The sequence below is a fragment of the Leuciscus leuciscus genome, assembly GCF_965113295.1.
Source record: "Leuciscus leuciscus genome assembly, chromosome: 6".
Lineage (NCBI taxonomy): Eukaryota > Metazoa > Chordata > Actinopteri > Cypriniformes > Leuciscidae > Leuciscus > Leuciscus leuciscus.
Window position 1 is genome coordinate 29,790,675 of NC_138730.1, and position 21,336 is coordinate 29,812,010.

General features: G+C 37.2%; 1 protein-coding gene across 1 annotated transcript in view; it reads right to left on the minus strand.

Moving 5' to 3' along the window:
- Positions 1–17,686, minus strand: part of slc4a2a (solute carrier family 4 member 2a) — a 29,892-nt gene extending 12,206 nt beyond the window's left edge. Inside the window, exons 1-7 of the mRNA XM_082172610.1 lie at positions 17,517–17,686; positions 9,569–9,727; positions 3,800–3,956; positions 3,079–3,335; positions 2,866–3,002; positions 2,557–2,789; positions 1,009–1,148 (exon numbers count right to left, since the gene is read on the minus strand). Coding sequence (XP_082028736.1) covers positions 1,009–1,148; positions 2,557–2,789; positions 2,866–3,002; positions 3,079–3,335; positions 3,800–3,956; positions 9,569–9,628 — 984 coding nt within the window. The 5' untranslated portion in view covers positions 9,629–9,727; positions 17,517–17,686. The remainder of the gene's footprint in view (positions 1–1,008; positions 1,149–2,556; positions 2,790–2,865; positions 3,003–3,078; positions 3,336–3,799; positions 3,957–9,568; positions 9,728–17,516) is intronic.
- Between the last annotated feature and the right edge of the window lie 3,650 nt (positions 17,687–21,336).

A 21,336-nucleotide genomic window follows, 5' to 3' on the forward strand; every position in this document is an offset into this window, starting at 1 on the left:
ACCAGCTCTCTGCCGCCCTACCTTCAGCTGTTTGGCATGACGAACCCTGTGGTCCATGTAGCAGGGCCATGATCTCCTCTAATAAACAACAGCAGGCTCAGTGAGCCAATAGTAGAGATACTGCAGCTTTATTTGTACAGCATGCAATCTAAAACTATTCTTTACAGTATTTCCTCCCCAGTATAAGAAAACATTAAAGCTAAAGAGTGCAATTTGCTCGATATTTAAACTATTACTGGGTTGATTTCCTAAAAAGTGTCAAAACATTGATCTTTTCGTTTGAGCATTTTGACCAGGCAAACACAGAAATATTGACTCAACCAGTCGTGTGAGTTTCAGGTGCGGCTATATGTTTGTGACAGATGGGGAAGTGTTTGGGAAAAACTCTTTTAAAGTCCCCCTGTAGTCAATAATTGTATCCCTTAAAACTCATCTTTCACCACTAAAATTTAAAAAAAAAATTCTTGAAATTTTTGTTTCTTCATGCCTTAAAATAGCTTAAACGTACACCCTTGCCTCAATTAGTATACGCGGTTCTATGAATATGCAAATTAGCCCTGCCTCCACTCATTCACACCAGCTCAGAGATTCACTTATTGACGATCACAAGTTGACGTGATTGGTTGCAATGTAGTTTGTGACATCAGAAACAACAGCGATTTCAAATTGCGATTTTGAAACTGTCTTTGGTTCACCGCAGTTTTAAGGAGAACATACTCAGCAATGGTGTTGACTTATAAATTTGCACATGGTTTGTCTTAAAGCATATTAAAAACACCACATAGACATATAAACGATTGATTTTCACCACAGGGGGACTTTACTGTAAATACTAATCATATTTTTACAATTCCATTTAGTGACACTATAGAAGCTACACACTTCAGCTTTAAGGTGATACTGATGACATAATACGCAAATATTCGTATTTACTACATCAAACACGCAACACCTAGAAACAGCTCCAAGTGGACAGGAGAAAGATTATCTAGTTGGCTGCCGTCTCACCTCATGTGGGGTTCGATCCAGCTTAGTACGGATGCGACTGCTGGGTTCTTTGTGGTCCTTGCCGATGTGAACCACCTGACCTTTAGCGCTCTTCTTAACCAGGTGCCGCCGCACACCAGGAACATCTTCAAACCTGTGACCTGCGAGAAAGACAGCAAGACGATGTTTAAATACTAAACCAAGAGTTGAAAACAACAAACAAGTCAGTACAACACTGAATCCATTGTAACACACTAGAAAGTCTGTGAGTATCAGTAACTTAGTGCTTACCTTTCCTTGAGTTTGACTGCCTACATTACACACAATACTCAGCATCCAAACACAGACTGAAAAACTCCACTAGAGTTTTCACTAGAACATGACTCAATTTTATGTCTCAAAATGATCTATTGTTTGGTCTAATTGTCTGTATTTTCAGCACACACACACACACACACACACACACACACGGATACAAAAGAGACGTCAAAGGCACAGTTGTAGTGGGAAGCTCTGTACCCTTTGAGAATGTCCACATTCCTGAATCACTGCCATAGATGGTTAGATGTACAGACTGAAAACATGATTTATTCTCAGAAGAATGAGAACAGAAAGGTAAATAAAGAAGTCCTTTGTAACCTTAGAAAAAACAGAAAAGAAGCTGGGGAAACAAATACATTTTCCTGCACTCAAAACACGTCATTGATGATCTATGATCTACTAAAATGCATAATGCATACTACTTAACACTGAAAAACAATCCAAACTAAAAACCAATACAATATAATATACAGTATAATATATAATATTATACTATATACCCTAGGCCTAGAAGGCATTTAAACAGGTTTCAGGGGTATTTTGGAAATATTTTATAGGTTGTATTTTATTATAATAATTCTTTTTTAGAAACATCATATCATTTTGTATTTAATAATAATAATATTCATTATCATCAACATTCTTCTTCTTCTCATTATTGTTATTACAGTATCTGTGCTCCCACTGCTGTGCTAAAGCCCACACAAATGGCTGTGCATTTTCATACAGACATTTAAAAAAAAAAAGTTATATATATATACACTCCCGTTCAAAAGTTTGGGGTCAGTAGGATTTTATTTGAAAGAAAGACTTTACAATAGATTAATATTTCAAATAAATTATGTTCTTTTGAACTTTTTTTATTCGTCAAAAAGAAAAAGATGTATCACAGTTTTCATAAAAATATTCAACATTGATTTTAAGAAATCCATGGAATGTCAAATCAGCGTATTAGAATGATTGTGCATATTAGGATCATGTGACACTGAAGACTGGAGTAATGATGCTGAAAATTTTGCTTTGCCATCACAGGAAGAAGAAAAAAAACATTTTAAAATATATTTTTTTATCGAATTAAGTCTTGGTGATCATAAGAGAATTCTTGAAGACCCCAAACTTTGGAGTTTTAATTTTTTTATTTGAATAAAATAAAATATAATATATATTTAAATATAAATAAATGTTAAAACTCTCCAGTGGTCTTACATTGTCAAGTTAATGTCAGATTTGACACAAACACATACTCACTCTTAATGCCATCCAGGTCAACCGTGGCGAGCGTCTGCGCCTCACTCTCGTCGGTGGGCATGTGTTGGTAGTGTGCTAGCGCAGTGCCCGTCATGTTGCCCGTGCGGCGGCGCTCCTGCAGATCATAGCTGCGGCCGGGCTTACAGCTGCCGTCTGGAGAACTCAAACTTGGAAACAAACATGGTGCGGACACTCGTCTGCCATTGGGTAGATTACGAACCCAATTTCTGCCCCTGCAAAGTTAACAGAACAAGGTTAGGGTGAGCACATACATGTAGGTAATCTATGTGTGCGTGCGTGTTCACTTACGCGGTTGTTGCAACATCTTCTGGGATGCTGATACTGGTGTGAAGTGTTGAATGGGGTATGATTGACAGTTTTCGATGAGGCGAGGCTTTACCGTTCTTTTTTACAGTGGAGTTGGGGTCATCTTGTGATACAAAAAACTGCAGGCCGAAGAGAGAATGGTTAGCAAGGTCAAAACATGTTGTGTGTGTGGATGTGTATGTGAGCCTTGATTACCTCTGCCCGCTCTGCCACCTCTGTGTCTGTGTCCGGTGTAGGTGTGGTGGTGACATTGCCCTCTCTTTCCTGCTGGCTGCAGGAATCTTCATCCACCTCTTCATCCTCATCATCCTCATCTATCGGGGGAGCTGCTCCCATGGATGAACTCCTCCTCCGTCCTGAGTCCTTCCGTTTCCTCCCGGGCTTTTTCCTCCGGTCCTCTGGGAGATGTTTAGACAGAGGGTGGTGAACGTGTAGAGAGGTGTGACGGTGATCTACAAATACCACAAACATCACAGACTTAGAAGAGCCACACTATGGAGCCCCTTAAGGGACATGGTGATGGTAAAAAATAAAATGAGATGGGAGGAAATATTATGTTCTCTCCCAAAATTTCTCCGTCCCCTCAGAAAGCTTTTGTGATGGAAATAATATGAGGTAGGATGAAAAACTATATTTCAGTGCTTTGCGAGCGAATGCAAAGGTTCTCTGGAAACACAATCGTTTTGGGAGAGAATGCAAATGTTTTGCCAGAGACTGCAAAGTTTCTCAGGGGAACACAATTCTTATTATACTCGAAATACATTTTTTTCCTCCCATTTCTATCACTATGTCTTTAAAGTTCACATTTGGAGATAAATAGCAAAATTTTAGAAATAGAAACAGCATAAACACCGTGAACAGTCGCATAAATATGCATTCTCATTTAATATAATGGTTTATGATAACAAGCTCTCACACTCAAAGTCCTCCTCATTAAATGTGCGGTGTTGTTCGATGGGCACGCGCGGGGCGGGAGTGAGGATCTGCTGGAAGCGCTGCACACCCAGTGTCTTGTTCAAGTCCCCTTCGTCATCATCGTCACATCGCTGGGGGGGAGAATGCACTGCAACAGGCTACACATAACCAGAGAGACAAATATTAACAGACATGCATTCTCAGGTTCTTCAGTTTATTTTTATATTATAGCCAGGTAAGACAAATTTGTTTTTATAGCACGTTTAACACACCATGGTAATTCAGAGTGCTTTACATAAAATGATTTAAGAATTATCATCATCTAATAATCATGACAGATGCATAAGAAAACAAAACAAAAAGTTATTTAAAAAGTATTAAACACAAATAAGGAGAAAAGGGAAGAAAATATATACTGCCGTTCAAAAGTTTGGGATCGTCTTATGCTCACCAAGGCTGCATTTATTTGATTCAAAATACAGTAAAAACAGTAATATTGTAAAATATTATTATAATTTAAAATAACTGTTTTCTATTTGGATATATTTTTAAATTGTATTTATTCCTGTGATGGCAAGCTGAATTTATTATCGATTATTATCGATGTTGAAAACAGTTGTGTAAAACATTTTTTTCCAGGATGCTTTGATAAATTGAAAGTTAAAAAGAGCAGCATTTATCTGAAATAGAAAGATTTTTGTAATATTGTAATAATATTTCACAATATTACTGTTTTTACTGTATTCTGGATCAAATAAATGCAGCCATGGTAAGAAGTAAGAGACTTCTTTTAAAACATTAAAACATAATAAAATATTACCGATCCCAAAATTTTGAATGGCAGTGTACACAAGATGATACTTTGTATAAATATTATAGAAATAAGATTATACAAAATATATTCTAAGGAAAGACCAAAAAAATGAAATTCCATCTCATAAATGAATTCTCCCAATTAAACTATGATAAACAAACAAACAAATACAATTTATCACTGCTTGTTGTAATATTCAATAAACAAGCTATGTGGTCCATACTTATCAATACTGTAACGTATTCACGCACGCAAAAGCTCAGTACAAGGCACAAAAATAACGTGGTAAAACAAGGGCTCAAGGTTTGCCAGGATAGCCCCTGCTAGTATATTCTGGAACTACACAATCTGGCTCCAAAATCCACTGACTGCCAGTCATAATTGCCTGTGCAATCTGATGAAATACATTACATGATAACACATGATTTGCAAATATTTTGTTATATTATAGTAGGTAATTTACTAAGTTTATTTTTTCTTTTCTTAAAGGGGTCATCGGATGCAAAATTCACTTTTATGTGGTGTTTGCATATAAGTGTGTCTTTGCAGTGTGTGGACACAACCACCATACAATGAAAAAAATCCATTCACTCCTTTTTTTTAATCCTCAAAAAGCCTAAACACTCTCAATAATCAAGCCATTTGGATTTTCTGAGCAATATGATGTCATATGTCAATATGATGTCATCTCCACGTAGAGAGGGGTGGGGTGAGCAGTTGCTCATTATCATTTAAAGAGACATGCACCGAAACGGTTTTTGAGGAGGTAAAAATGGTGTTGTTTTACACAACAATTGAGGAATTTTAACCAAAGTATGCTACTAACTTTACATGAAGACCCTAAAGAATCATACCAACTTGTGGAAAATGGGCATCCGATGACCCCTTTAAGAAAGAATGAAATGAACTTTTGCCTTCATTGAATCAGTGTTGTCATCAGCCAAATAATCAGTCACAGATGACTGGTAAAAAGAAAACTTGGATGCAGAACTGAGTGCTCATAAAGAAGTCAGATTTCAAATCACACACTTCCAGGGGTCTTGCGCCACCTAATTAACTGCCAATGACATAAAAGTGAATGCAAATGGATTGCTTTCTTCGGATATTACACAGTAAATTACATATCTGTATATTTATGGCCATCCACTCTCTTTTGCTCACTCTACACTCATTCTCTCATTCCGTGTCTTCTCCCCCGCTGTCTGTGGTATGCTATCCTGAGGATAAACTGAGGCTTGTGATCTTGTGCTCAATTTAATTCAGTGTTTTGACAGGGGGGGCCCTGTCCGGGTAAAACTAACATGCCCACAGATACCAGGCTCTGGCAACATCATGTAGTTCATCCCCCCTATGCCACAGATAGTGAGTCAGCACTCCTACAGCCACTCACAGAGGCTGTTGCTCAAGTAGACCATGAAGTCAAGTTCGGGATGCTAAACGTGTCGAGGACACAAATGAAGCATTGTCTTACTTATAAAGCTGTTGGTTAGCCTTGTTAAGAAGCCTGGTAAGACATCAGAATACCAAATACCCAATGCTGTGGACCAGAAAACACAATACACAGTAGTGACCAGCTGACAGTCAGGACACCGAAGGTATCTGCAGTGATAACCATGGCAACCACATACTAGGTAGCTGTCAAGTAAAGGAAGCAGCATGAAGTAATCAGACACTTATCTACACCCCCAGCCTATGACATCATCGGCCATATCTATAGTCAAATCCTGATTCCTTACACGCGTCGTCTTCTTCTTATTTTAAGAACTACCAGTTCTTAAGAAAAAATACTGTGACCGAAACCACCCATTCACGTCTAAATTTGGTCCGTCCAATGGCATTTTCTCAAAGAACTTTTAGTTCTCAACTAAAGTTCACTGTCTATCAAGTAAAGTTGGTTTCATAGGCTAACAAAACCCCATACATAGATTGGGATTTGAACCCAGATCCCCTTTGATCCTATTCCACCAGACCTAAGGACTGTTCACACAGAAAGTTTTTGCTCTGATTTTCAATTGTTTTTCTTTTCTATGTAAACATGTGAAAAATTGACGTTTTTGACACACACAAAAAAAACATTTGGTGTTAATGTCTTGCACCATATCCTAATCAGTCGCAACCCAAAAAAGCTAAAGGCAATAAAAGGTATATGTTAACTGGAGTTTTTGTCCTAACCATGACCACACAAGAGACGCTAGATTTTGTCATGGAGCTCCGTCTACACCAAAATGTTATTAGACCAAAATAACGCTCCTCATTTATATTAAATATCAAACATGGATGGGACTGATTGTGTACGCTTAGAATCGTATATTATCCCAAATCCCTAAATTCCTAAAGTTATATGAAAATACGTCCCTGGAATCTTGTTGTGACGACCTCGTGCACCTGGGGAACCAGTAGCAGTCCTAACTTGGTGCCTTCAGTGAGGGAAAGAGTATGTGTACTTACTTCTTACTGCTACTGGTTCCCCAGGTGCATGAGGCATAAGACACTCACATTCCACCTCTCTGATTTGGCTCTATCATGGACACCTGGCTCAAATATGTCTGATATAACTCAAAGTATTGTCTTCCTGAATACTGAATTCTCTACACAGGGTTTCTCTTTTTTCTTTACAAAGGATGAAATGTGATGCTCCTATCACTTCACTTTCGTCCTTCCATCTACACAGTGAGAGACTCATATTGACTTACATTTTCCCACAGAAGTGAAATTGCCTCTGTGAGATCTGAGCACCGTTTTAATATCTAGAACAATGAATGAATGAGCTGCGATCCTGCAGAATTACATGATCGTTTTACCAGAAAGAAAATGACTTCACACAGAATCCGCTGATTGACATTTGTTTAGCTCTTTTATCTCATCAGTCATCACGCACAAAAAACCCCGAATCTTCTGCATAACCTTCAAACACCATTATCTAATCAGGTATTAAAATTACATTTCAGGATGTTCCGTTCCACCCACTTTGAAGAGATGTTTATTTTAAGAGCCATTTCCTGTGACAATTTCCACTTTATGTATGAAATGATATAATAAACTGACATCATCCCATCATCTTTTGAAGAATGTTAATCAACTGCACTGAATTTTTTCATTATTTAGGAATTTTGTCTGGTTTTACATTAAGTAAATAATTGAAATTAAGGAAATATGTATTTTACAATAATAATATAGTTTTATGAATGAATTACATATTTTTTAAATCAATTATTTAGGTTTATGCCTAGAAAAATGTCAATGGGGGTTTTCAGGGTTTTCTGAAAATAAGTCTTAATCGTCCGGTTTCACAGACAAGGCTTATGTCTAGTCTCAGACTAAAATGCATGTTTGAGCTGTTTTAACTGAAAGTAACTTAAAATATCTTAAAATATGTCAGTGCCATTGTTGTGTCTCCAGATGCACACCAAGTAATGTTTTTTTCTAAGGCACGTTTATAAAAGCTACTTAAATGTCCTAATTGAACTAAGGCCTAATCCTGGCTTAATCTAAGCCCTGTCTGTGAGACCAGGCCAATATGTTCCAAAATGTAGCTTCTGATGCAAATGTATCTTGTTTAAAGCAATTTTTACTATTAAACAAGACAAAATTTATATTTGCAGTGTGTGTATCTTGTTTGCAACGCTTGTTTCTCTGTATCTTAATGCAATTTTCACTGCAACACTGATATATAACCTAAATTAGAAGACATTTAGGCCTGGTTTCACAGACAAGGATTAGCCATGACTAGGCCTTAGTTCAATTAGGACATTTAAGTAGCTTTTTGAACGTGCCTTCAAAAAAAAAAAAAAAAACATTACTGTTGTGCATCTTGAGACAAAACAATGGCACTGACATATTTTAAGATGCCAGTGCAAGTTGCTTTAAGTTAAAACAGCTCAAACATGCATTTGGTCTGGGGCTAGACTTAAGCCTTGTCTGTGAAACGGGGGTTAAAGTAATTACAGTCTTATTCCAGTTGAGATTTTTATTTAAGGAGCTATTATGCAACATTATTCACACTCAAAAGTCATCAATATGAGCCTTTGATCAACAACAGTTTTATTTATAGTAGGAAAATTCTCGATTGTCACTGCTGAGAGCCCCTGTACCCACCTTGAAGCGTAAGGAGGGAGTCCATTAAGCCATGAGGAGCAGAAAACCACCCAGATAAAGGCTAATTAAAACACTAGTTTCTCAGGGACATATATAAAAATATTTAAAAACCAAGACACAATCGCCACAGCACGTCTTCATCACAGCTGTATAATAGCACAACATGTTCCTCAGATGTAAATTGATTTCTGGGTATGGCACATTAGGTGGCTCTGTCTCCATGGTTACACTGATTGTTTTTAAATCTTATTCTAGCGAATCAGACCCCAGGAGGATAAATGGCAATCTGACCACTGCTAGTCTCTACAAATCAGCAGAACAGGTACTTGATGTTCCTAAACATCACTATGCATTCAATTGTCCGTAAAATTACAGGATAATGTCCTGGCAGAAAAATTTCCAAAAATGTTTTTTTTTTTTTTTTTTTTTTTACAGTGGTTACAAAACTTTGCAACTACAAAATGTCTTTCTATTGAGCTGTGCTTGAGGGCTGCATGCCAAAAACTCATACAACGGACCAGTGTAATTAGATTCACAAGGAAAGGACTCTTATGAGTCTGTTCAAAAACATACAGCCGTTGTGTAGTCCGATTCTCGAGCAGAATGACTCTTTATGATGCGGTTATTTTATGAATAGTTCAAAAAGGCGATTTACCCATTTGAATCAGTCTGAAACACTTCCCTGTATAATTTACAGCAGGAATATGCCATAAAAAAGTAATCAGGGTCATTGTAAACTCGCCATATTTACTAACATTTAGTGTGTAATATGGATGAAAACTCGTGAAGTAAAACTTATGACGGCTTAGTGATCATCATAGTCTAAACATTAAAACTTAAAAATACTTAAAAATTACTTACCGAAGGTCTTGTCAAGCCTGCGGCAGAAGTGACGTCACTGGTGTCCTGAGGGTCACTCATTGCTTATGATCAGGTTTGTGGGTGATGCTGTAAAGTGCACTGGCTTTAGCCCTTTTCTCTTTCACTCAGACTCAACTGGGAACTTTCGGGCAGCATAACCTGATGTGACACACAGAAAAAGAAAATATGCTTGGTTAAAAGTTCCATGACACATCAATTTAAATAATATCAACAATGACATGCAGCAATGTCTTAGAGACGACCTTTATTTTTTTCCTCACAGAGCTTGTTTTTTGTAGTTTATTTAAAAATGCAGCACTGAGAAAGTTCTCAATTCTAAAGAGATTGCTTGGCTTTAATGGCCATTAAAGCCTGTCCATTAATGGCCATTAAAGCCTGTCCATTAATGGCTTTAAAGCCCTAAAGTAAAGATCTATATAGTTAAATAGTAACATAAATGATACATTCTGTGAATAGCTGTAAATGCATATTGCTGGAAGTTTTTCCAAGAGTAATTTCATTAGATTATGATGAGAGTAAACCACATAATAATTTGTACTCATATAAACAATTGCAACATCACATATGCACAGTCTCAAGTTTAAAAATTCATTCTCAATTGTGAAATATAAATCACATTTCCATGACAGGCATTTCCCCATCCTTGAAATCTCAAGAAAACTGAAAGCTGGAAGATGTGCTTTTCAATGCTATATTTTATCTTCAACTTGATGTTTGTACGCACCATTAGAGAGATATTCAGACACTGTAAATCTGTCTGAGCATCAGTCAACAACAAGGTCAAAACAAGGTCAAAGATATACAATATCACAGTAACAGAATTTCATATAAATTGGCCAGGTCACAGGAAATTCTGCAATTTTCTCAATGGAAAACACCCAAATTAGAAGCCACATCCTCATTCAAATCGATACAAATGTAGGTGTAAGGTGACAGTACATGAAAGGTCAAATAATGCATTTCTTCCTACATAACCATCAGTACTTTTTTTAAATATTCCACTTATAAAGAACAGGTTAACACCAGTCTATGGTTAACACCAAGCCATCACAAAAAAAAAACAATATGGCAATTTAAAAAAAAAATAAAGAGAGAGAGAGAGAGAGAGAGAGAGAGAGAGAGAGAGAGAGAGAGAGAGAGAGAGAGAGAGAATAACATTGGAATACAAGGCCTAAATATGAGAAAACATTGCCACTGCAGTCTCAGCTTATCTACTTCCCCTGACTCTTTCTTAAAGTTTCCTGTGGCACCGTCCATTCAAAGGTCAAGTAATGTGTGTGACGTTGGTGAAGCATGCACTTGCCTAAACAGAGAACACTCTTTTCAAGGCTGAGTAGTTATAATAGCTGGAGTTCATGTGCACTGTTTCCTTTATTATTAGGACATAAAGTGTCTTCAAAGCTTTATCAAGAAAAAGTTGTACAAATGTTATTTGCATCAACGCACCATGTTAAACTGTGCAATGATATTGTTCAGAGTCATGTGTTGATGATTTTGGTGAAGGTGCCCTGTTCGTGTACTTATACTTCATTTCCTGGTTTCACAGACCATGCTTGATTCTTAAAATGCATGTTTGAGCTGCCTTTAACTATGTCAGTGACATATTGTTTTGTCTCAAGATTCACAGCAGTATTGTTTTTTTAAGGCATGTTTATAAAAGCTACTTAAATGTCCCAATTTAACTAAGGCCTAGTGCTGGCTGAGTCTAAGCCATGTCTGTGAAACCAGGCTTTTTTAAGAGGGCCTTTTACATTAATGACAGCAGTACTCAAGCTGCATAACAGGCAGGGTAGTTGATTTGTTCCAAAAACATTTTTGGTTATGCTGGTTGAAAGTCTCTTCACATCCTGATAGCAATCACTGAGTTCAGTGGTCTAAATGTATTTATATGTATATAAATATCGTCTGTGAAAGACGTACAGTAGGACCATAAAATGTTCATCTAATCATTGCATTCGAACCTGATAAAATGATAAGATGTCCTACCTGCCTGTCAGCATAATGTAATTCCATACCTCTCCGCACCTGGTCTCACACACGTCACACATCATAAGCGCTTTCATACTATGCAGAGTTAGACAGACGTCAGTCACCGATCACCGCAACCGAAATAGCAGCCACCTTTTACATTTCCTCCTGGGCCAAAAATTACATTTACATTTACATTTATACATTTGGCAGACGCTTTTATCCAAAGCGACTTACATTGCATTATCCTATACATAGGTATGTGCAATCCCCTGGGATCGAACCCACAACCTTGCGTTGTTAACGCAATGCTCTTACCACTGAGCTACAGGAAAAAGGAGCTTATGCTGCTTTCACACTGTAACTACCGTAATTGGGAAGAGACGGAAACCTGTGTTGTTATACTTAGAGCGGTTTGTGACTCAAATAATGCGTTTCAATGGCAGCACTATCAACGACGATATGAATCTGCAGCAGTCAGGTGGTACAGGTCAGTGCTCTTTAAGTTGTTTATGTTCATTATTATTGTAATATTATCTGCTTTGAGACACAACGCCTTCTCTCGTTACGCTTTTGTTTGCTCCCTGCTGTATGCGTTCATGTGTTTTGGAGGAGGCGTGGCTTTGGAGACGCTATGGTGTGAGGGTGGGATCTTATGCTTTCAAATTAGCTTGCTATGCTAGCCTCTCCGAAAATGACCTACCCTACCTTTAACTTCACATGTTTGTGTAAAACCTGACGATCATGTTGTCCAGCATGATTTGAGAATGATCCAACAAGAAAATCTGACCTTTTATACAAAGGATGGTCAATGTCATAAATTTGCTAGACGAAAACCTGGAAATATTGTACAATCTCAAATATTTCACAGTATTTCTTTGCTTAATTTTGTTTTTTAATTCAAAATTAACATTTGCTTTATGTGCAGCTTTTCTTTGTTTTCTTTGTGTCAAATATTTTTTGGTTTAATATTATTGTCAAAAGTTTCTTTTCATTTAGATTTAAACAATAAAGCCCAGATTTTCAATGTATCTGCAGACTTTTGGGTGCTACAGTGTGTTTGTACTCTAAAGGTGACTGAGGACAGTGATTCAGCAGAGATGCTCCCCAGACACATCCACACTGTGAGGCTTATTCTTATGCTGCTCAAATACCACTATCATGTGAACGTTAAATACAGAAGTATGTGATATAAATTATAGTTTCTAACAAAACAGTGCAATAGTGCAGTTTCTTTACAGAATGCAATTAGCACATAACATTTCCTATTGCTATGTTATTTGTGCTATTTGCCTGTCTGATGACACTGACAAGACAGTCAGAAATAGAAAAAAAGTCAGAGCCATGTAGACACTCAACATTGCATTACATAGCACTATCTTTAGATTAATTTGCATTTACATGCATTCACTTGGCAAAGTGATTTATTATCCATTCAAGCTGAAGCTAATTTTATCAGTCCATGCATTCCCTGGAAATCAAAGCCAAAATCTTTATGTTGCTAGCTACTATTTGAGCTACAGGAGCATTAAATAGAGCAGATTTGTTAATGAGAAAAAGCAGCTGTTTGTCAGAGTAAATCCTTCAGTATTTCAGTCCATTATTAGAATCACTGAGTCATCTAATGATCTTAATCTGGGCCAAAGTCATTGTTGCTCTGATACCAAGAGTAACTCTAGATCCTCATCTTCACTAAGCTGGATACACAGAGGATGAGAGACCAAAGAGAAAACGAGAAAGAGCCAGATTCCAGACAATCATAGTCCAATCACAACAACAACAAAAACAGGCAAAAACATCACTACGATTCCTTCAAGCATATTTCCAAGCGTATCATTCCTCTCTCCCTGACAGTGTGCGCAAAATTGAAAAATTCCAGCAGGAAACACTTTGTAAGACAGGAAGGGCTGCAGTTACATATTCAGCAAAATACAACTGCAAACACTTTGAGACTATTCTTCTACAAAAATATGAACATACACTTTCTATAAAATGAATATCCAACAGAAAATCAAAGACCAATGGCTAACTTTTTTCTGTGGAACATATAAGAAGATATTTTGGAGAGCATCTCAATGCGTCTTTTTTGTCCATACAATGAAAGTCAATAGTCACCTAAATGGTTTGGTTACCAACATTCTTCAAAGTATCTTCTTTTGTGTTTCCACGTTGGGAAAAAAAAGTTGTACAGGTTTAGAAGAACATGAAGGTGAGCATAAGGATCAAATAATTTTCATTTCGGGGTGAACTATCTCTTTAACTAGACCTTGTTACAGAGAAGAAAAGCTTTGCTAACAGAGAAACACAGAGAGACAGACTTACCTCAGAATGCTCACTGCAGGCAGACTACAGCTACAGCAGTCATTGTAGTGTGATGGCAAAGACCCACTGAAGCCAAACAGCCACCGAAAGGCAGATAAAGAAAAGGACACGGAGGAGGAGGAGGGACAGGAGGTGAAAAAAGGCAGTGATTGGAGAACAGAAAAGCTGTTCTGGAAGTAGAAGCACACTACACTTTTACCCTAACCTCTCTCTGTCCCTCTCTCTCTATCTGTCACACATACTACATGCCGTTCACTTCCAACCTTGAGGCACCCACTGATAGCTGTCCCTCCCCCCTCGATTAAGTTTCCTCCTTTAGCCCTCTGACAAACATGTGACCGACGCCGGGACATGACTCAACAATACAGCTCTATGGCCTTAACTCCAAGAATCATTTGAAAAGATACACACATCCAAGTGCATGCTTTCATTAAAGTGTGCACAAAAGTGACAGTTTGCAGTTGCATATGCCTTAAACAAAGATGATTTTTCTATTCACTGATTCATTTTGAGTATATGAAAGAATTAGCAGTGTTGGATACAAAATCTGAAATGTGTCACCGTAATTTGTAACAATAGACGAAATTAACACTTTAAAGAAATATTCTGGGTTCAGTGCAAGCTAAGCTAATTTGAGAGCATTTGTGGCATAATGTTGATTATTATTTTGTGGGAGTTAACATGATTCTAGTGTGAAAACAATCGAATATTAACCTTTTCTGTGTAACGTTATATCCAGTTTTCCAACCTTGTTGCTGAAAAAACAGAAACCCTTAAACAACTGTAAGAATGATATAAACAGGTTTACAACTCAAATAATACATAAGTAATAATAATAAGTTTTAACAGAAGGATTAGTGTAATTTCTTTTATAAAATTATAAGCTTCACATTTCTGCTTTTAAATCCTAAAAAAAAATCCCCATTCACTTCCATTATAAGTGCCTCATTCATTGTAATCCATTGTATTTTTTTTTTCTTAAAGAAAATGGCAGATGAGTCTTTTTTCTTCTTTTTTTTTTGTGATAGTCAACACTATGCCACAAATGCTGTTTATTAAGCCTGGAATACTGTTGCTGTTGTATTGAGCCTGGAATATTACTTTAAACTAATTATTATATTGACTATTGTTCAAAATCGAGAATTAAATTATGAAACAATAAAACATGGAGAAGCTCAGTAGCTTTTCTAGCCAAAACAATGTTTTCGAGCAACCAAATTCGCATGCTTCTTCTATCAGTGGAGATACGCTTTATCCTGATAATGACCTCAGCGGCCACTGGACGTTACTAAGTCTCTGTGACAAACTGTAGTAGGCTACAACAGTTTGTGTTTAACTGATTATATGTCCAGCACTGTTCTAGGAAATTTGCCTCATATCTTTATTGTTTCCTGAGGTTATAGTCTTAATTGCAAAATGACGTCTTCATAACGCATTTAACATATAAACGTAATCCTAGTCTTGAACATTATGAAATAATGGATAACTGTGATCCTGCGATGACGTGAATTCACGGCTGAATTGTTCCACAACATGCAATCCAGCCACCAGCACTGAAACAGTACGTTTTAATTTCATATTACAAGGATGCTATTATAATGGTAAATTATATCTGAACACTGTCATTTCCTGTTTGACCTATGCAGATTTTCTTTTCATAAATACACCCTGATGCATTCAGCAATCACGACTCATTGCATGGCAGTCAAGGGTTTGGCCACAAGCTCATTCTGTCTGTTTTCTGATTATGGTACTTGAGAAAGACCTGTCCCAGTACAAACCTTTGAAAAATCAAAGCAATAAGCATAAAAATACAGTTATTTAAGTGCAAATGTTATTATGCTGATTAGATTCATCTGTATAAACAAATCTTTCTATCCACTAGCATTGTGAAATTAATAATATTGTTTATTATGAAATATTATACAATAAAAAAATGGAACTGTAAATTGGAACAAGCAACTGGTGGGCTTATTATGGATAATTAGTGCTTTGGGATAACCATAACCCTGTCAAAACATTTTTTCAGCTCCAGCAGCTGTGGTGGGAGCAGAAGAAGGGGGGGTGCAGGGTGTTAGAGGGAGTTATTTTTACAGCGACAAATATTTGTTGTTAAGGTCTTCATTTACAAATGGAGTTATCCCAAAAACAAGCCTGCCAATTCCCCATTCAGCAACCATTCAGAATGGCAAAGTATATTTCTGTATGTTCCGATGAACACTGCTCTGCAAAGTCAAACTGACCTGAAAAAAAAATCAATGATCTGGAAAAACAGTCATTCATAATGTCTATTTAGTAAGCTAACCTAATAACAAACCAAGAGAAACTCTGTGTACAATGAACAATGCTCTGACCATGTTTACATGCACATCATTGTCCAATTAAGATCCACGTTTTAAGACTTTATAAAAAATATATTTGGTTCTTTATTTTAAGGTGACATAGTTTTTGTACTTACTCAAATAGTACTGAGTAATATTAATTGACTACATGTAACCTACTTACTACAGAGTTACGGTTAGGGTTTGGTTCAGGGTTAGTTACTTGTTTGCATAAATTACTCTTGTAGTTGCCTAAGACATGTAGTTGGCTGTGTACATCACCTTTAAATAAAGTCTTATGAGATATTTTATGCTGCAGTTATTGGAAAATGATTTAAAAGCCCATTCTAATTCATTAAAGGTTTGGAATCTCGTTAACAGGGTATTGTATACTGACCATGAGCTTTCAAACAAACAAACAGCAGTCCAATTTGACTCTTTTTTTTTTCTTCTTACCATTCTTAGCCTAGGCTACTATTCACATAGATATGTTCATTCTTGCACTGATTACTCCTCTGTCTAGTTTAACTAACGTTAGTAGGCTATTTCATTTACCGTCATATTGCAAAACGCTCTTCCAGAACGCGTTTATGACAGCTCACAAACCGAGTCAATGCACGTGACTGAATTAACTCGTTTCATGTCATTTGGTCGGTCTGGAGAGAACAAACCTGTTCACGTTCAGTTCGAAACGAAACGCGCAGAAAAACGTGGACATGATGCGGCATTCAGAGGTTTGAAGCAACCATCTACACGGTCTGCAAGCGACGCGACAAAACTACGAGGCTCACATTATTGTCATTTTGTTTAAAACGATCAATACTGCATTATTTACAATTGACATCACGCGCTTGCAGTGCACGCAGTTTGATAGCAGCGTCGCGTCGCTCGTAAGCAGTGTTTATCGGGTGTGTTAAATAAATATGATGGCAATATGAAGTGAACATTAGAGCTCAAACGATTACCGACCTCATCATTTGTCTGAACTTGATGTACCGTGCGAAGAAAACATGTTAAATGTTAAATATGCTCCAACAGTATCGCATTCTGAGCTGCACGCTCCGTCAACTTCAGTCAAATATTGACCATGACTAGAATTCACAAGAAGTTAATGAAACGACCGGTTAAAAAGGACGTTAAAAAAAAGGTTGAGCATCAACCACCCTACAATAATACATTAAATAGTAAAAAGACAGACATTTTAAAACAAATTATGAAATTGTAGGCTACCATACTCACAGAATACAGTTTTAGTCAAAGCCTATTCCTGTAGTGCACAGCAAGTCTCACCAGACAGGAAAAAAAACAGAACTCACCTGTCATGCAAGAGGTGTCCAGGTTTCCAAATGCTGAATATTTGTGCTCTTGTAACAAAAAGATTATGTAGTCGCTATTAGTGATTGCTGTTGTCAGGAGAGGGAGGTCTCGCCTGGAAACCTTTGCATGCCCTCTCATGAAGAATCAGTCAACTTTTTTTTTTTGCAAAGGGCACTCAAGACTCACTTTATATACAAGAAGTGGTGCATGGTGTGTGCGTGTGATTAATTGGTCAGCTTTTAAATCCCTGGGGAAGAAGTGCAAAACATAGCAGTCACATTACAGATTCACAGCACAAATATTAACCCACAAACGAACAATCCATTGTTTCCGTCGCTGTGTTATGGGATAGGCCTAGTCTTGATGTTGTTTTTGATGTAAATGTGGAATGGGTTTGTTATATTATTCGAGTGGTTCTTGAAGGGATTGTTCACTCTACAAGTAAATGTCATTTCAGACTGAATGGCTTTCTTTTTGCTGCAGAACACACAAGAAAGTAAGTTTTTGTTCGTAGAATGAAAGTCAGTGGAGATCAAAACAACATTGACTTTCATTGGATGGACAAACAAACACTGAGACATTCAAAATATCTTGCTTTGTGTTCCACAGAAGAAGAAAAAAATCATACAGATTTGACATGAGAGTGTGTAAATGACAGAATTTTCATTTTTGGGTACACTATCCCTTTAATGGCAACATTTTGGGAAATAACACAAATTCAAACTCAAAACATGTCGCCCCTGTTACAGCTGAAATGCTGTACATACCCATTATTAATAAATGACCTAATCTGCTCTTTCTTCCCAAAGTTTAGTGTGATCTCCATGTCTGATCTATTGCATATACTGGTGACTAATTGTTCCTTCTTACAAAAAATGCACATGTAGCTCTGCACAGCCAGGTACCATGTAACTTAAAAGGTCAATTTAGTGACCTTTAGTCAAAAAATAGTCAGGGGTCAATACTAGTTTGAGTTATCAGTGTTTTGCAGTGCCCTTTCAGAATGAACTTATTCTGCTGAGGTACAATTATCACAGATCAGCACGCAGTGAACCTAAGACAAAACTGTGGAAGCATAACTGTTTGTTTTGCATGAAATCAAGGTCATTTATATTGATTTCACTACAACAAGAGTATAGTACCCTTTTCTAACTGCAAATAAACAAGCAGTTCTTTTCCAACACAGAATAATCCTGTGAAAGCAAAGGATAATATATAATTAGGCCCTTACGCATCTGCAAATATTGATGAGAGTGAAGCAGAATGAAAAATGACCACCCTTTGTGCAGGTGTTCTGTGGGAATAATCGTCTCTGTGTCAGTGTTGTTAATAATTAGGGATCCTGTGACAGAACAGTGTTATGCAAACCTGCCTCACAAATATCTAGACAATTAAAGGCTTCTGATTCAGCATACATAATGGCTTTTTTACTCTAAAAGGTGGGAAAAGTAAAACATTTGAGAGAAGCCATTGGTATAATTATATCTAGTATAACTAATTTGTTTGAAAATTAACCAGCAAATATTCTGTTCAGCCATAAGTTTAAATTAATTGAATTGCTCAGTTGTTCGAGAACATGTTCCATTTAGCAAGCAATAAAATGTGAGATGCATACTTGATTAATCTTTTAGGCTTTACATAGGATGAAAGACTGAATCTTTAGCAGTAATTACATTATAGGTTATTTAACCCAGCTTGAAGATGCACTTTTTAAAATGTGTTCAGCTTACAGTTTTTACACAGGGTGGTCTCTCTCATGATGCCAGTCATGCTGAAGTCATATGACTAGCCAAACACTATACTTACTTTATTCCCTTGTTCAAACATTTTCACTCACAAAATAAATTAATTTCACAATGAGATAAATGTCATATTTGCACAAATATACTTGCAAATAGGGCATTTCTAAATTTGCATTGGTAAGCGAAAACCTTTGCTTTAATGCTAAGCTGCATCCACACCACTAGGTGTCGGTATAATTAAAAATGTGCGATTAACTTCTGAAATAATATGCTCTTATACATTTTCCTCCTCAAAAATATTTTTATTTAAACCAAAGTGATATTATGATCACTTAACAGTTCTAATTTTAGTCCAAAAAGATAATGGCAATCATAATATGGTAGTATTCCTTCATCAGTGCCTAACAGCAAAGAAGTTTTGTTGAAGCAGATATAAATAAATAAAAAAGACATGGATAAATGAACATCTGGAATGTTTTTGGTTTCTTTTCTTCCATGTGAGAGAAACCCATATTTTACAGAAGCAGTAAAGCGTTCATAAAAATTAACCCTGGCTTGACATTGTTCATAATACACATCCAAAAACAAAAACAGCAAATTCAATAATAACTCAGCATAAAAAATAATCAGAGGGGCTGTTGGAAATATGACCTGCTGCTTTACTGCACTAACAGGAGCTTTTGCCTGAAGCTACACACTAACCATGTGTGCATAGGGCAAGAATTCAATAAGCAGAAGACATTATTGTTATAAACTGTCAGCTAAATAGCTTACATGGTTCTGGGTACCTGGCGGCTTGAATTTAAAAGTGAGTGCATAGAGAAATAATGAACCAAAAACAATAAAAATACAATATAAAATACATAATTTTGTGTTATGGACTTCAAAGATGTATCATTATGCAACAATATCTCTTTCATTCATACATAGCCTACTCATAATATTATTAATGTTGGCATTGAAAGGAAGTTTTGGCCCAGTGGCCAAAACATTATGGCCACTGGGTAGATTAGATGGTAAGTGAACAATCATTTTCTTGTAGAAAACGTGTTAGATGCATGCAGGAGAAATGGGCCAGAATGAAGACCTATGCAACTTTGACTAAATGTTTATGGTCAGACTTCGGGGTTTCTCTGAAACGGCAAGGCTTGTGGGTTGCTCCCGGTCAACAGTGGTAAGAATTTACCAATAGTGGTCTGAGGAGGGACAAACCACAAACCAGTGACAGGGCATTTGGCACCAAAGGCTCATCGATGCACAAGGACTTCATTGTTATCCTGTCCTGAACAAACTGATAGAATACCTTCATGGCACAAGTCACACAAAATTTTAATGATGATTAGGAAGGAATAGGAGGAATCTGTCACAACACACAGTGCATTGCAACTTGATGCATATGGGGCTGTTTAGTCGCAGACCCCATGTCCACAGCCGAAAGCCCCTACAATGGGCATACAAGTGTTGAAACTGGCTTTGGCGCAATGGAAGAAGTTTGCCTTGTTCGATAAGTCCCATTTTCTTTTACATCACATGGGGAAGGTATGGTACCAGAATGCACTGTGGGACAACGACAAGCCGGTGGAAGGAGTGTAATGCTTACATTACCGAGTACACCACTTCATCATGACAGCGGTGTTCCCTGCTGGAAGTGGCCTCTTATATCAGGATGTTGCGCTCTTCTACACTGCACACATTGTTCAGGAATTGTTTGATGAACGTGATGAAGAGTTCGAGTTGTTGCTCTGCATGGCCTCCAAATTCCTCAGATCTCAATCTGACTGAACGTGTGGGATATACTGGAAGAACAAGTCTAATCCAGTGCGGCTCCACCTTGGAGTAAAAGATCTGCTGCAAATGTCTTGGTGCCAGATACCAGAGGACACATTTAGGGGTCTTGTAGAGTGCATTCCTCGTGGATCTGCACTGTTTGGCAGGACGTGGTGGACCAACAGCATATTTATGCAGGTGGTCGTTATGTTTTGGGTCGTCTGTGTATATCAGAGTGAAACGGCTTCTTGAACATGAAAATATGTAGGGCGGGACTTGATTTTGTCCATCGGGAATTGATTGGATTGTT